This window comes from Babylonia areolata, chromosome 8 (assembly GCF_041734735.1).
Source record: "Babylonia areolata isolate BAREFJ2019XMU chromosome 8, ASM4173473v1, whole genome shotgun sequence".
NCBI classification, from domain to species: Eukaryota; Metazoa; Mollusca; class Gastropoda; order Neogastropoda; family Buccinidae; genus Babylonia; species Babylonia areolata.
Genome location: NC_134883.1, coordinates 9,870,310 through 9,886,623, shown reverse-complemented (window position 1 = coordinate 9,886,623; position 16,314 = coordinate 9,870,310). Strand labels below are relative to the sequence as shown.

The 16,314-nt window shown below is 43.8% G+C and overlaps 1 protein-coding gene across 2 annotated transcripts in view; it reads left to right on the top strand.

The window, feature by feature from the left end:
* The window catches only part of LOC143284529 (uncharacterized), a 95,926-nt gene that overhangs the window by 39,559 nt on the left and 40,053 nt on the right, over positions 1-16,314 (top strand). Inside the window, exon 1 of one of the 2 annotated variants that reach the window (XM_076591239.1) lies at positions 1,168-2,469. The exons of the other annotated variant lie outside the window; for it this stretch is intronic. Within the exon in view, the coding sequence (XP_076447354.1) occupies positions 2,115-2,469 (355 nt within the window). The 5' untranslated portion in view covers positions 1,168-2,114. Of the gene's footprint in view, positions 1-1,167; positions 2,470-16,314 lie in introns of those variants that run through there. 2 annotated transcript variants of the gene reach the window in all.

Below are 16,314 nucleotides of genomic sequence, written 5' to 3'. Positions count from 1 at the left end.
TAAAGGAAAAAAGCAAAGTTGTAAAGGAAAACGGATGGTGTGTTTGGTAGTTCGGGGGGCGGGGATAGTAGTATACGATTTGTGTTTGTGAGTTCGTGCCTGCATGCTGAAGCAGATATCTCTCTCTCTCTCTCTCTCTCTCTCTCTCTCTCTCTCTCTCTCTCTCTCGTGAGCGCGTGTGTGCGTGCGTGTGTGTGTGTATGTGTGTGTGTATATTAAAAAACAACTGAAAAGTGTGAGTCTCCCCGACCCATTTTCTCTCTGTCTGTCTCTGTCTATGTCTCTGTCTGTCTGTCTGTCTCTCACTCAGTTCCGAGGTTGCTATATTCAGACAAATTAGAAAACACAGCTTTACTTGTGTGCGTGCGTGCGCGTGCGTGCGTGCGGGGGAGGGGGGCTTTGATTGCGAAGGAGGGACTTTGTGTTTCCGCTTTGGTGTTCGCACTTTTTTTTTCATATGGTATTTTCTTTTCTGTTCTGGGTGGCCGATGGCGGCGAAGTGTGTCAGTGGTAATCGAGAAATAGGGATGTGTGTTTTAGTTGTATTTTTTGTTATTTCATTTTGCTCGTTTTTTCCTTCTTTAACTTTAGTCCATATTTAGGGCGAGGACTGGACTGATGTAAAAAGTAATGTTACTTGCTTATCCATTACCCTCGATAATAATAAAAAAAAAAAAATTTGCTTTGTCTTATCCCCATTTCCCCCTTGTCCATTTTGTGCATTGTATCATGTTCCTCTTCCCCCCCCCCCCTCCCCCCTTTTTTATAGATATTTTCCCCACACGTCGTTGTAACAGATTTTTAACTGATTGTTTATTTTTTCAATTTTGTCCCTGAAACGAGCTTCACGGCAGACGGATATTTGGTTGTTATTGAAGAAGAAAAGTGCAGGCCTGTCTTCGCCTTTCAAAGCAAAGCTGAAAGGGGGAATAGACTACTCCCCGCCACTAGCTTACAGCCACCCAACCCCCTTCACCTTCTCCACCACCACGGCTTCCGATGAAACTGGTCGCACGTCGGAGTGTAGAAGACCTCGCTGTTTACTTGTGTCGACACGGCAGTTCCGTCGGTTTTATGAATGCAACGCTTGGCGCTCAAGGGGCAATCATGTGTGAATCCGTTCCGCGCGCCCATTGGCTGATAAGTGTGTTGACATTAGGTTCGAGGTCAACGCCAGCCAATGAGAAGACAGCTGACGGGGAGGGGAAGGGGTCGGTGCGTGTCTCGATGGAGTGGAGAGCGATTCAGGTGCTCTCAAGGCTCCCAGGTAAAAGGGGGCGATAGCGGCTGGCGGAGCTTCTCTTCTTTCTCTTCTCACTCACCTGTTCTGTGCTGCCGTCTGACCGGCAATTCACAAGTTTGCGTTCCAGTCGTCAGGTGGCTCGTTTGTGGGACTGCAGGTTCACTTCGAAAGAAAAAAAAAATCACATGTGATAAATGAATGGACAACACAAAGAGATGATAGACTGAAGTAGTGGGATGCGTTTGTGCGTGGATTCAAATTTTTCTGATCGTTTGTGATACATAACGGGACGGCTGCGTGCACGTTGAATGAAACATACACGAACTGTGCAATCCACGTCTGCAGCAGATGGTTTTCTTTTTCGCAGCACAGCCAACAACAAATCGGCAGTCGTCTGATGTCATTGTGGCAGGGACTGGGGTTGAATTGCCGCTTGACGTGTGGGTTCTGTGCAAACCGAGTGGAATACATACTCTCTGTGTTGTGTGACTTTCGTGCAGGGTTATGCTGATCAACACATTGCATTTTATTGAATCAACAGGAGAAAATGTTGCTTGGCTTTGTTGCGGTCAGTTGTATGCGTTGAAGTGATTTACGTGCTGCACCGGCTGAAAAACGGCAGAGAAAAAAGAACATTTGAATATATATATATATATATATATATATCATCTCAGACCAAAGAGCGATTGCGACAAATCTGAACTGCACAAGCAAGAACTGAAAAGAAAACTGATGGACATAAATGTTTCAATGAATTATTATTATTGATTTTTTAGAGGTGTATGTGTCAGTATATGCGTTCAGCTCCATCGTGCTTTCCTATCCCACGCCTCGTCTCCAACACCACCAGCACCACCACCACACCCCGACGATGTTGGACTCTAGGGTGTGTGCACTGCCCCCTGTTCCGGCCTTATCTCCGGTGAGCGGCATGTCGATTCTTGGGGAGCTGCCATTGCTGGAGCGACTGGACAGGGGTGCGGGACTAGGCCTTGGGGGTCATGGGCCGCCCCAAGGTTTCCGCCCCCTCCCCCCGCGACTGTGGAGACCCACCGTGTGGGGGTCCCCACCTCCGCCCCCTTCCCCGTGTCGTCTCCCCCCTACCCTCCTGCCCCCCACCCTGCCCCTGTGTCCCGAGCCCTGTCACGTACCGTCTTCTTACGGGGTGACTCATCTGTTTGATTACGTGGCCTCGGCACGTCTCTGGTATCCTTGGTACTATAAAGGTGAGCAGGGCACTATATAGGGGATGGGGGGGTGATTGAAATCTACAGATGTATGCGCGTATTATCGATTTATTTGATGCATAATGTATCATCAGATGGGCGGGTGCAATGACAGATACCAGCAAGTGCCATTCTCTGTATTGTGCACATGCTCACGCGAGCGCCTGCACACACACACACACACACACACACACACACACACACACAGTCACACGCACGCATACACGCGCGCGCGCGCGTGACACAAACATAAACCTACACCTGAAATACTTAAACATTTGACTGGCAGTCTTCCCTGTGTCCGGGTTTATAAACAAACACCATAAGGTGGTTTGAGGACCACAAAACAACGACAACGGAACAACAAAAGATAACAGCTTGTCACGCCCTGCACTGTGTAACATGGCTCTTAGGGTCGAGAGCCACTGTCAACGCTAGTGGTCTGCCTGCTGTCTGCTTGTCTTTCTTTCTCCCTCCCTCCTTTCCTGTATCTCACTTTCTCTCTCTTTTTTTCCATTTCTCCTTCGGTTTGCCGAGTGATGGATAAAAAGTATAATATTATCAATAGTGCAAATCCACTGTCTTACCAGATAATGAAGCTACCATTACCACGACTACTATTATAATAATGATAATTAAATGATGATAGCAACAGTAAATAACAGCAATGATAACGATAAATATGTAGTATGCGTAAGAGGTTATTTCAGATATTTTGACCGGTGTATGGAGCGATCTATTATTCATTCGGACGTTATCAAGCCCAGAATGAAGTCTCCAACTTTCAACTTACTTTTTGAAACGGAGTATGGCAGCCTAAATGGCGGGCTGGGTAAAACTGATCTTACACGTAGAAGTTCACTCTTAGATCTATGCAAGTGAGCATGGGGATTACATATTATGAGCGCGGAAAAAGAAGCGGACAAGGAGGAGGAACAGAAGAAGGGGGAGAAGAAAGAAGAGAAAGAGAGTAGAAATGCAACCCTCTGTATGTGCCACAATATTTTGTTCGCCTCAAGATTATGACATGAGCATGAACAGTTGTAGATGTGTTTGTTTGTTTTTTCAGCTGTGATTGGTGATTTATCGAAAGTTTACTGATTTTATTGTCTGTCCTATATATGTTGGAAGACAGAGCAGAAAGAGCTTGAGAGAGACAGATTGAAGAGGCAATTATTCATTATTTCAAAAATACTTACTAATATCTTTTCTGATGAAATTTTGAAAATCTGTGTTCGTTGGAGAAAGCACGGTCAAAATCGGCCCATCTGTTTGCGAAAATATCGACAGTGAACACACTCACAAAATAGTACCTTGGTATTTAATGATGAATGCTACTAATCACACAGTTTTTCCGTCGGTCTGTCGTCTGTTTGGCACTGTATAGCTTGCCCTTTCTATCTTTGTCTTGTCTTCTGTCCCTTGATCCCTGTCTGTCTGTCCGTCTACCCCTTTCCCTTTCCTGTCTGTCTCTGATTCTGTTTCCCGTTTCTTCTTTTCTCTCTTTCTGTCTGATTCTCCGTCTCTCTATGTCTTTGTATGTATGTCTGTTTGTTCTCTATGTCTTTGTATGTATGTCTGTTTGTCTCTTTCTCTTTCTCAAACACACACACACAAACACACACACACACGCGCGCGCGCGCACGCGCGCCCACGCCCACGCCCACGCGCTCAGAAACACACACATGCTCGCAACACACAACCAGACGGTGAAACAACAAGCGTAAAACAATTGGTCGGTCACTTGCATGATAAGATTTCATGCTTGTTCGAGGCGAGGTCAACGCACATACTGATCACGATGCGTAAGATCACTTTTCTCCGAAGTCGGACAAGGGTGATAGCCAGTGGACCCAGCAGGAAACACATTAGTTCAAACCCTGTATGTTATCCGTGGACACGTACAGTGGGTCTTAAGTTCTAGTTTTCCACATATCCACTATCATCCATGAATTTTAGATTTTCAGTATGTTTATACGGCATTGAAAAGAAAAGCATCCTCTGAAATCTATGCAGACATTTTAAAACGGGTTTCAAGTGGTGTTGGTAAAGGACAGGTATCACAAAAAGCTTTGCTATACAACAGTCATGTCTAACACCCACGTCGTCACACACACACACACACACACACATACACACACACACACACACACACACACACACACAGAGATTTTCAACAACTCTATACAATGCATGGAAGCTTTCGTTTTGGCTCATCGCTTTCCATTGCTTACGCCAGCTCATTGTTGCCCCTTTTGCCATTCTGTTTATTCAGCGAGAGAGAAAAAAAGAACGAAAGAGAGACAGAGACAGACAGACAAACGAAGAGACTAAGAAGATGAAATAAGGCAAACATTCTTAAAATGCACAGCTTTCCTTTCGGCTTTTCGCTCACCATCGCATTTGTCACAGCCACTGTTGTTACCAGTTTTGCCTTTCTTGTAAGTTGGTAACGGAGACAGATAGACAGAGACAGAGAGAGCGCGAGCGTGCGCGTTACGTGCGCCTTTTTGTAACAAGGCAAGCTTCTCTCAAAACGCAGACAATTTTTCCTCTCGGCTTTTTGCTTTCTGTTGCATACGTCAGCTATGGTTACTTGTTTGCCATTATCCTTGTGCAGCGAGAGAGAGAAAACAAGAAAGAGAGAGAGGGGGGAGGGGGGGAAAGAAGGCAAGCTTTCCTCATAATGTAAAGAAATTTTCCTTTTGGCTCTTCGCTTTCCTTTGCATACACATCAACTGTTGTTACCTCATCTGCCACTTTCGTTGTTCACACACACACACACACACACACACACACACACACACAGATGCACTTTAGCGAAACTAGGTGATGAGTGAGAGGAGTCACGGGTGTCTTTGCAATATTTCAATCGTCAGAAATAGGTTCTTAGTTCTGATTATCAATCTCCAATCATTATTTTTCGACGTTTTGTTTTGGCTGTGGCGTCTTCTCTCTCTCTCTCTCTCTCTCTCTCTCTCTCTCTCTCTCTCTCTCTCTCTCTCTCTGCTATTGTACAACAATATGATCTATAATGTACTACAATATGATTTGATACCTAATTATGTTTATGTATGCATATGCATACATATCTGTATGTACATGTAGACATATGCATGCATATGGGTACAGGTGCAAATATGTATATGCATAAGGGTGTGTGTGTTTGGGGATGAGTGTGCATATGTGTGTGGGTGGGTGGGTGTGAGTGTGTGACAGTGTTCCCTTCATTATATTTTTATGATGATGATGGTCCGTTGATTAGTATTATAATTATCATTAGTAGTAGTAGTAGTGGTAGTAGTAGTATTTACCATTGTTGCTATTGTTGCGTCTTATCGTTACTGTTTTTGTTGTCACAAGGACAGATTGGAAGACTAGGCAATGCCTAAAATCTTTATCCTTCTGTATTCGTGCTTGTGTGCCTGTGTGTGTTTTGAGAAAGAACTTTACGTCAGCCCGCTTGTCCCTCCTGCCAGGTCTGTCTCGCATGTCTTAACCCCCGATGTATGAGTCACATCCGACTGTCCTCGCTATGACTACCTGCCGCACACCGAGTGACTCACTTTACCTGATAAACTGAGGTCGTTTTTCTTTTTCGTCTTTTTTGTACTTAGCTTACCTGGTTGGGATCTCCTTTTATTTCCTTATCAACCGGGAATTTTGGCAGGGTTGACTGTTATTGTATGACCCTTGTAAAGAGTTTTGTGTGAATAACAAGAATGGTATTGGTAAAACAAAATTGTGTCTTTAGAATCTGGACGTACATGAATGGTATTGGTAAAACAAAATTGTGTCTTTAGAATCTGGACGTACATGTGTGTGTGTGTGTGTGTGTGTGTGTGTTCTGTTTCGGTCTTCCGTCTGTCTTGTATGTCCGCGTGGACAGTGCTTGGTCATTGATTTCAGACTTTTTAAAACCATTTTGACACAGTAGCGTGGGAATAATCAGTATCTGTTGGACGTATTTAATTGTTTTGACATTGACCTTTGTCACCGGTCACAGGTTTAAGGATTTTTTTCTTTTTGTTTGCTTTGTTTATTTGTGTAATTATTTTTGCGTTTACGATCGTGAGTATTGAAGAACACACACACACACACACACACACACACACACACACACACACACACACACACACACACACACACTTAGATGACTTTGAACTGAATTCAGTATACGGATGCAGCTGTCAAAGGTATCTGAATTCGAAAGCTTTCTTGGTGGTTTCAGTGAAGATCAAGTGTGCAATAACAGGTTCCGAAGATTCCATGTGAGAACGTCATGATCGGTCACAGTTGTTGTTGTCATCGTCGTCACTGTTGTTCTGGTGGTTGTTAGATTCGTTGGCCAGAACGCTTTGATTATAAACTGACGCGTGTGTACAAAGCTTAGAATCAGAAAAAACAAAACAACTTTAAAAAAAAAATTCCGAAACAAAACAAAAAAGTGTGTGCTTATGTCGTAAGATTGTGTCCCTCCACCCTCTCTCGATATGATTATTGGAAAAGACATTAAATGAAAGTTCTGCTACTACTACTACTGCTGCTGCTGCTACTGCTACTACTGCTGCTGCTGCTACCGCTATATACGCTACTACAACTGCTGCTCTTATTACTGCTACTACTGATGCTGCTGCTGCTACCACTACAACTACGATCACTTCCACTACTACTTTGTACTGGTTAGTATCCCAGACTCGCCAGTATTTTATTCCCCTCCATTGGACTTTGAGTGGTGGTCTGAATGTTAGTCATTCGGTTGAGACGATAAACCGAGGTCCCGTGTACCGTGTACACTTAACGCACGTAAAAAAAAAAAGGGGGGGGGGGGGGGTTGTTCCTGGCAAATTTCCGTAGAAAGATCCACTTTGATTGGAAAACAAATACACTTGCAGGCAGAAAAAATGGTGACGCTGCAATGTAGTGACGCCCTCTCCCTGGGGAAAGCAGCCCGAATTTCACACAGAGAAATCGGTTGTGACACAATGTAATACAACACAATACAGAACACAAAACATCACAACACAAGAATACTGCTGCTGCTGCCTCCACAACTACCATTTCTCTCTCATCCATATATCTCCCTTCTTCTTCCTCCCTTCTCTACCTCACTTACCCTCTCCAGGAGGAATTTTTGTTTAATGTCCCGTCACACATATCGGTGATTGAAGACATTTTGTTAAAGTATGTATGAATACATTTGAGTATTATCGGTTAGAAGGGGTGGGAGATGTGGATGAATGAAGGGTTGGGAGAAACTGGGCAAATGAGGGTAAAAATGTAGGTGAAATTTGGAAGAAGAAAAAAACAAAAAAAAACCCAACAACAAAACAACTCTAAATACAGTTACAGGAAATTACTTAAAGGACTTCGTGAAAGAGAAGTCGTTAAACTGACAAGCGAAACAACTGATAATGAATGCAAAAAGTCAAAAACTATCGTGTACAAAAGGCTTCATCAAACTACAGTGAAAAATTATATGCTCAGTTGTCAGGTTACTAAAGCATATGCACTTGACATTAGAACAATACTTGGTCCGTAATGAATTTGATAATAGTCTGAGAGCTAAACTCAGAATTGGTCTGCGAATCGGACCAAAGTCTGAGAGAGTCAACTGACGAGGTTTTAGACTTGAATTCAAGCACCTATAAAAGTCTCTTTCTAGTATATTGCTTATTTCCTTGTATGACAATGGGCAATATACTTTTATACTGTCTGTATGATTTTTTGCTCCCCTTTTTGCTGCCCTGTCTGCTTGGTCATTATAACGGAATCCAGTGTGGGATGGTATCCAACAAAAATCAAAATTACCCTCTCCAATGAAATGATGCCCGTGTAACTTACAGACGAGTCGTAGTTCCACCGGTCTCATATGTCATGTTGGCAGACGCATTAATCCTTCATGAATGGCTGAAGTGCAAAAGAGCAGGTGGGGGGGTTAAGTTCCAGCTCTTCGGGTGATTTCCTTTTCAACATGTAAAACTTGGTTTTTGTTGTTGGTTTTTGTTGTTGATTTTGTTGTTTCTTCCCTGGTTCTGTTGTGTCAGTTGATGAGGGGGAAATGGTGAACAAGGGTGACAACTTTTTTCTTTTCCTGATTCAAATTTCAGTGGTCCAAAAGCTAAGCCATATGACGTTCACTCCATGAGATTTGAGACAGGCTGTCAGTCCACAAAAGGAAACGTGAAAAAGACTAGTCTATTTGAGGGGGGGGGGGGGGGGGAGGAGAGCGCGCGCAAAAACACAGACAAGTGCCAAAAACGCACACAAAGTACGCACACAACACGAAGTAACACACACACACACACACACACACACACACACACACACGACAACAACAACAACAAACCACTCCGTTTGTCCTTTGTGAATTAAAAAGGAATCTGTCATCAAGAGTAGATCCAGAGAGAGGGAGAGAACTAAGGAACGAAAATTCTTTTCCCGTTGTATTGAGAAAAGCACAATAACAAGGGTGTTTTTACCACGCAACCCTGGGGTAAAAAAAAAAATCAAGAAAGAAAATCGTCAGAAAAGAAGGAACACGGAGATAGGGAGTTTTGTTGAGTGAGTGGGGTGAGAGAGGCAGAGACAGAAAGACAGAGAAAAGACGAAAAGAGAGGAGCGTCGGATATTGAGAGAGAGAGAACGCCCCGTTCTATGTAAGATTTTGACAATTTTGACAAATGTCTCCGAAATCGCACCTTTTTCTTCTGTACATGTGTAGCCGGAGTTGGAATGTTGAAATCGATACAGACCTTTTCATCCTCTCATTGTATCATGAAAGCTCGTCAGTTTATGGCAGTTTGATGTTTGACAGATGCATTGAAAGTATTTTTTTTCCTTTTGGATCCCCAAGCAAATGGTGCAAAATGCATTATGTATGACAGTCATTTATTACTTTCGTTTCAGTCATATTTCAATTTTAACTGTACATTTCGACGAATTGTTTTCTTCTTGTTCTTTACATCGCCATTCAGTCAGCTTTGGGAAATCATTGGACTGTGTGGGTTTTTATTTCTCCTGCTGAGAATGTCATTGGTCTTTCTTGATCACTTACCATGGGGGGTAATTCTCTGCCTTTGCCGAGATATCTAGCGCGTCCACAGGAGACGAAACTGCTGTTTTATTAGGCATACAATTCGCTCTCTTCCCTCAGAGGGAATTCAAATGGCTCCCAGTTGCTGTCTTTGAAGGGTTTATATTCTCATCCATTTAACACCCCACCCCCACCCACCACCCCCGTCCCTGTCAAAATTGCTTGCTCTTCGGCAGCCAGACTATGTTTCAGTCGAAGTTTCGAGGCGTGAAGACTATGTTAGAGTAATCTGTGTTGATTGATCAACTGATGCAGATCCATACTACAGGTAAAACTCGCGAATACGACCAATGGCGAAATACATTTCATTGTGATATATACCGTAGCTTCAGTTGCTTTGAATCAGTCGTAAGGCAACCTGTTTTAACATTACCCACGCTTCCTACTGTCTGTTCAACATTCTTCTCGTCAAATATATATGATCCGATTTTTATCGAATATATTTTATTTTCGTGCACACACGTACACAGACAAGCACACACACGCGCTCGCGGACACGCTCGCGCGGACACGCACGCACGCACACATACAAACACACACACACATACACGCCCCACTAAGAGAGAGAGAGAGAAAGAGAGTTTATTATGTCAACAACAACAACACACACATACACGCGCGCGCGCACGGGGGGATGGGGAGGGGAGGCGTATATACATATATACCCCTCCCCCCTTACACACACACTACTTACTCCGTCTCTTTCTTTGTCTGTTTTTCTCTCTGTGTCTGTTTTTCTGTTTGTCTGTTCGTCCGTCCGTCTGTGTGTATCTCTCTCTCTCTCTCTCTCTCTCTCTCTCTCTCTCTCTCTCTCTCTCTCTCTCTCTCTCTCTCTCTCTTTTCTCTTTTCACTTTCCCCACTCTCTCCCAGTTCCACGTTCTAACCTACTAGTATTTTGTATTTCAAAAGTGAAAGAAACTTCTTTAGGAGAAAGTTTTGAACATTTCTTATTCTCAAACATAGTCCAAATTGCAGAGTGGACAGGCTTGATTCTTCCACAGAACAATATCTCCGTTTACCAACACTTCCTCCTCCTCCTCCTCCTCTCTCTCTCTCTCTCTCTCTCTCTCTCTCTCACACACACACACACACACACACACACACACACACACACACACACACACACAGTTTACTATCTTTCTGGCCAGCTCTCTCCTCCCACCTTCAGGGGTAGATGGAAGGAAGAAAGCTTTTTTCGTTCTTTTTTTTCTTCTATTTATCAGAAGAAAACAAAATGGGTCCTGGTTTTGCTTTTAATCATCAATTGTATTTTTCTTCTAATTTTCAGACGACTACATATTTTCGGTACTGATTTTCAGTTTTCATTAGTTTCTTCTCCTTTTTCGTCGTCGTAATCTTCTTCGTCTTTAGTCTCTCTTCTCTCTCTCTCTCTCTCTCTCTCTCTCTCTCTCTCTCTCTCTCTCTCTCTCTCTCTCTCTCTCTCTCTCTAAGATAGGATGTTAATTTCATCAAGTGTTTCCTCCTTTTCTTGTCCCTTCTTCCCCATTCTCCCTTTCTTCTTGTTCTTGTTCTTCGTCGTCTTCTTTATTCATTATAGTCTTCTGCTTTCTTTGCCTTTTTATGAGGGCTTTCCCTCAATAAAACAGTCGAGTTCTCCTCCACCCCTTTCTCTGTATTATCTCTGTGTGTGTGTCTGTGTCGGTGTGTCTGTGTGTGCCTGTCTGTCTGTCTGTCTCTTTTCCTTTAGCTCAATCGCTTGTCTTTGTTTCTTATGCCCCCCCACCCCTTCCTGTCTCTCCGTTTGCCATTTACTCATTCGCATACACATAATTATATAATATGAGATGTAAAAAAAATAAAGAAAGAAAAGTTTGTTGGTTTCCAGACATAGCCCTCTTAGCCGTTTGTCCTGCATTTTACTGTAGAAGCAAAAGCGGATGAGCTCATATAGATTCATTCATTCACAGCAGATTAAGGGCTCAGGCCGAGAAACGTGAGCACCCCGTGTGGATTGCAGGGGTGGGTGGTGGGGGTATCAGGGGAGGAGGGAGGGAAGGAGGGAAGACATACACATACGCTCCCGAAAGGGTTTTATCAATGAACCCAGTGTGTGCACTCACCCGGCCGGAACCCTCCTTAAATCTGGCCACGTTGCCAACACGTCTTAACGTGGAGGGGGTTGGGGGGGGGGGGGGAGCGGTGGGGCTGGGGGGGGGGGGTGTTAGGTGGAGAGTAAAGGGTTTGAGGGAGGTTGGTGAGGGTGAGGAGGATGTGTGTTTTGTGCGTGTGTTTGTTTGTGTGTTCGTGAGAGAGAGAGAGAGAGCTCTTAGCACATTTTCATAATTAGAAGAGAAAGTAGTAAATCCCAACCATATGCGGATATGATTATGCATACACATGGTTATCGGTGCCGCTGATTGATATTTTACATTCAGTTAATTAGTGTGAGACAGGCGTGGAGCGTGTGTGCGTGTGCAAATATGTGTGTGCCTTTTTGGTTCTGTCTCAAGACACTTGTTCATGCGAAAGAGAACGAGACAAACGCACACACTGAGAGAGAGAGAGAGAGAGAGATGGAGGAGGTGGAGGAAGGGGAGAAAGCAGACAGGCAGATTTTCTGACAAAGATCAATTCGTTGATAATGATATTTTACTACCATATTTATGAACAAAAAAAACAAACAAACGAAAGGGCCGAATATTGTCGGAGGGGGTGTTTTATCGCGCAGGTGGGGAGGGGGAACGATCCACAGAGTAAGCTCCCTGTCTTGTTTGATAGTGATGCCCCAGTCTGGCTCTACCTCTCTCTGACTCTTTCAGTCTTCCCCTTTCTTTTTTCTGTCGTGAATGGATTGGAAAAAGAGTTATGATTTTTTTTCTGGATGTTTGCTTTATTAGATTTTCAAGAAAAGTTTTGATTGACCATGTTTCATAAAAAAAATGTTTTATACAGTGGCAGGTTACATTAGTTAAAAATAGCTGTGTTGTGAAAGATTTCAACATATTTGTATTTGAGTGTAGGAATCCTTTAATTGGTTCATAATGTTCAGTTCAACAGTTTCAGTAGCTCAAGGAGGCGTCACTGCGTTCGGACAAATCCATATTCGCTACACCACATCTGCCAAGCAGATGCCTGACCAGCAGTGTAGCCCAACGCGCTTAGTCAGGCCTTGAGAAAAAGAATAAAGAAAAAAGAAAAAAAAGGTGAATAAATAATAGATAAGCGTACATAAATAAGTAAATAAATACACAGATAAATAAATAAATAAACAGGATATTAGGGATTCCTTTATCTAAATGGACACAGCCAGTGTTCAGTGCAACGCCGTATAATGATACAAACGACCCATCATCTCTTCTTTCAGGGGGGAGGGGGAGGGGGGAAGGTTCAGACATTAAAAAAATATTGAGTGCTTACTCTGGAGCCGAAACATTTAAGTCAGAAATAAGCATGTTTTCTTCTGTACACCGAATAGCTGACATTCAGTATCCGCCCACAAGTCCACATGAGTATGAATCAGAACTTTCCGACACTCAGTAAGGATGGCAGACGACTGCATACCCCGGCTCAGGACGAAGGTGGGAAAATAGGTATTGTGAAAGAGACTGTCTGTTCCGGGCGCATCTTTTTCTGTGTACGTGGTGATAAAGAGCAGGAAGTATAGGCGCTTTGTGTCCTATGTTGTTGATGGTCTAGCATCGCCTGTTCCCTTGAAAAGCACCCCGATACATCCGGTGACAGCGCTGAAGCCGACAGACCTAGACAACCCGGGCCCACCCTCAAGCGACCTGGCAACAAAACCCGCGTGGAGAGACCCCCGCTGCGTGAAATGGAGAACTTTGTCATGTTTGAAACCTGTATTGTGGGAGTCCAGACAGGTGAACAACCCGGGTTTAAAGAGACAGGGGGAGAAGGGAGGGGCAGCCAGACCCAGGGCTATTTTCCTGGACACGCTGCTGTGACAGGCTGGCTGGGAGTTCAGGTCTGTGGGAAAGAAGTGGTTGGGGTACGCAGAGTGTTGTTAGAACCCGGGACGCGACCATGTTAGTCTGATGAAATGTTTTGAACAAAAGTTAAACAAATGGCTTAGAACAAGTAGCCTGAGCTGAAATTATATATCCTGAATTTAAAGAACTCATTACCTTTTGTTTCAGCATTAAAGAAAGATAATGTCATAGTTATATAGTTTAGCATTATATTGGTTCTTAAATGGAATTCAAACTTTCCGAGTGTGTAAGCTTTAAAAACGGAAAAGCTTCCTGGTACGTTTTCTTTTTTTCATTTTACGTTTTCTGTTGGACATTCCATCATAACGTATTGGGGTTGGTTTGGTTTGGTGCTTTAAGACACGTAATTCAGTCAGACTTAATTTGAACACAAAAAGCACAATACCTAATGAAGAAGACTACATCTTTCATAAAGAAATTACGAAAGACAGAAAAAAAGGAATCAGATGTCGATAGCAGAATCGTATTCCAGAGGAGTGAACTTGTGTTGTGGTTCTTTTACCAGTGACGGGAGGGGGGGGGGGGGGGGGAATATGGTTGTTTTTCTTCCGTGTTGTATACGCGCAAAAAAACATAGTCTTTCCACATACAGCAGTACTACATTTCAAAAGCATTTCAAATTACTTACGAACTGAACTGCAGTATATCGAGTTGCATTCATGTCAGCACGTCCAGGCCTGGATTCGCTTGTTGACTTTGAGTGCGGTGTTGGCTCTATGTGTTATTAATTGCACAAAAGCATGCAATAATTATTGTTGTTATCTGAACTGCCACGCTGTCCAACTTGGAGCACAAGCTAACACAGAGAAAAAAGCGTGAACGGTTACCATGATCAAGTGGTTTGCGCCATCAGAAACGCACATCAAGCTTCAGGTTTCTTGGTTTAGTCAAAATAAAAAAGCCAGTTAAAAATCTAACCCCCATCCACTTAAAAGGGGAAAAAGCAGAATCGTACAGTTCTCAGCTTACCTTTATTGATTTTAAAGGTTGCGGTTGGCTAGGTACAAAGGCGTGTCGGGAGGGGAAGGAATCAATTATCGTCGTCACTTCACATTAAGGAACGCTGCGTTTGCTCTGTCTCTGTCTCTCTATGTCTCTCTCTTATTCTCTCCATTACCCTCCCTACGTTCCACCCTCACCTCCTTTTCTCCCTTTTGCTCCACCTCTTTACCCCCCACTCCCCACTGTGTGTGTTTGTGTGTGTGTTAGAGAGTGAGAGAGAGGTGGGGGAGGGGGGGGGGAGAACCTAAAAAAACAACAAAAAACCCAAACATTTTGTTTGCATATACTCCGTGCCCCGCTGGTGCACATGATATTACTTTATTAGATAAGTCAATGCTATGCATTAACAGATGGTTCATTCTTGCAGCATAGGCGCCCACTCACACACACAGACACAGACACACGCGTGCGCGCGCACTCATACAGACACACAGAAACACAGACACACACAGGCACACAGACACAGACACACAGACAGAAACACACACACACACACACACACACACACACACACACACACACACACACACACACAGAGCAATTTGTTTCCTTTTTTTCTGATCTAAGATCATTAAGATGAGAACAACCACTCTCTGGGCTAACACAAAAAACGCAAACAGTACTGAACACAAACTTTATCCCCTCGTAACCCCCCCGCCCCCAATCCGTACTCCCAACTCCCACCACCCTCTGTGGGTCTTTTCCCCTGCCATTTTAAGGGAGGGTGGGGGGCCCTGCATGAATGAAGGGGCTCACGGCTTGTTCCCTATTCAAGGGGCTTTCAACTGCTGTGTGTGGGGCATTGACAAGCATGGGAATCGCCCTGCCTGCCCCTCCATTCATGCTTTTCCTCTCCAGCATTTGCATTTTAAAACGGGCAGCGACATAACAAGAAGGCTGGTTGTGTGTGTGGTGGGTGTGGGTGTGTTCGTGTGGGATGGGGGACAGGGGAAAAGGTGGAGGCATGCTTAGTAGGTTTCGTTTTGGTGTGGTCAAGGGGGTGAAGGTGTTCGCGCGCGCGCGCGCGCGTGTGTGTGTGTGTGTGTGTGTGTGTCTGTCAGTCTGTGTCTATTCAGTTTCTATCTCTGTCTCTCTCTCTCTCCCCTTCTCTTCCTCTTCTTTTTCTCTTTCTCTCGCTCTGTTTTCAGTGTCTGTCCTATTGGGACTTTCCTGTCCTCCCTCCCCCCTCTCTTCCTCCTTCCATCGTTCCATTTCCTTTTCTACCACCTTTAGATTTAATGTAAGCGTAGGGTGAATCGAGAAAGAACCATTCGTCTTGTTCACATCCGTGGCTATACCCCAGCCAGTTTTTTCTTTTCCTATGTCCACTGCTGATGTCTGATTTGCACATTGACAGCATATGCATATATATATATATATATATATATATATATATATATATATATATATATATATATATATATATATATATATGTCTGTAACTGTTCGCACCCCCAACCTTGGTGTATGTCTGTCTTCGTTCTTACTCCCCCTTCATTTACCTTTTCCTTCCTCCCTCAACCCTGATTCCAACAATCCCGTCGACCTTTCGCGTTCTCATCCCCCTTCTCCAAACCTACTCTTTCTTTCCCCCCCCCCCCCCCCCCACTTCCTTCTCACCCTCATTCTCGGTATCACCTTTGTTGTATCCTTCCACTACCTCCATCCGTGTATGTGACAAGAGCGCGAAAGGTTTGCGTTTCTATGTAGTTCTTTGAAAACTCACTGGGTGTTTGCGAACGCGTTATTATTTCCTTCTTGTTTGGCCACGCAATAAG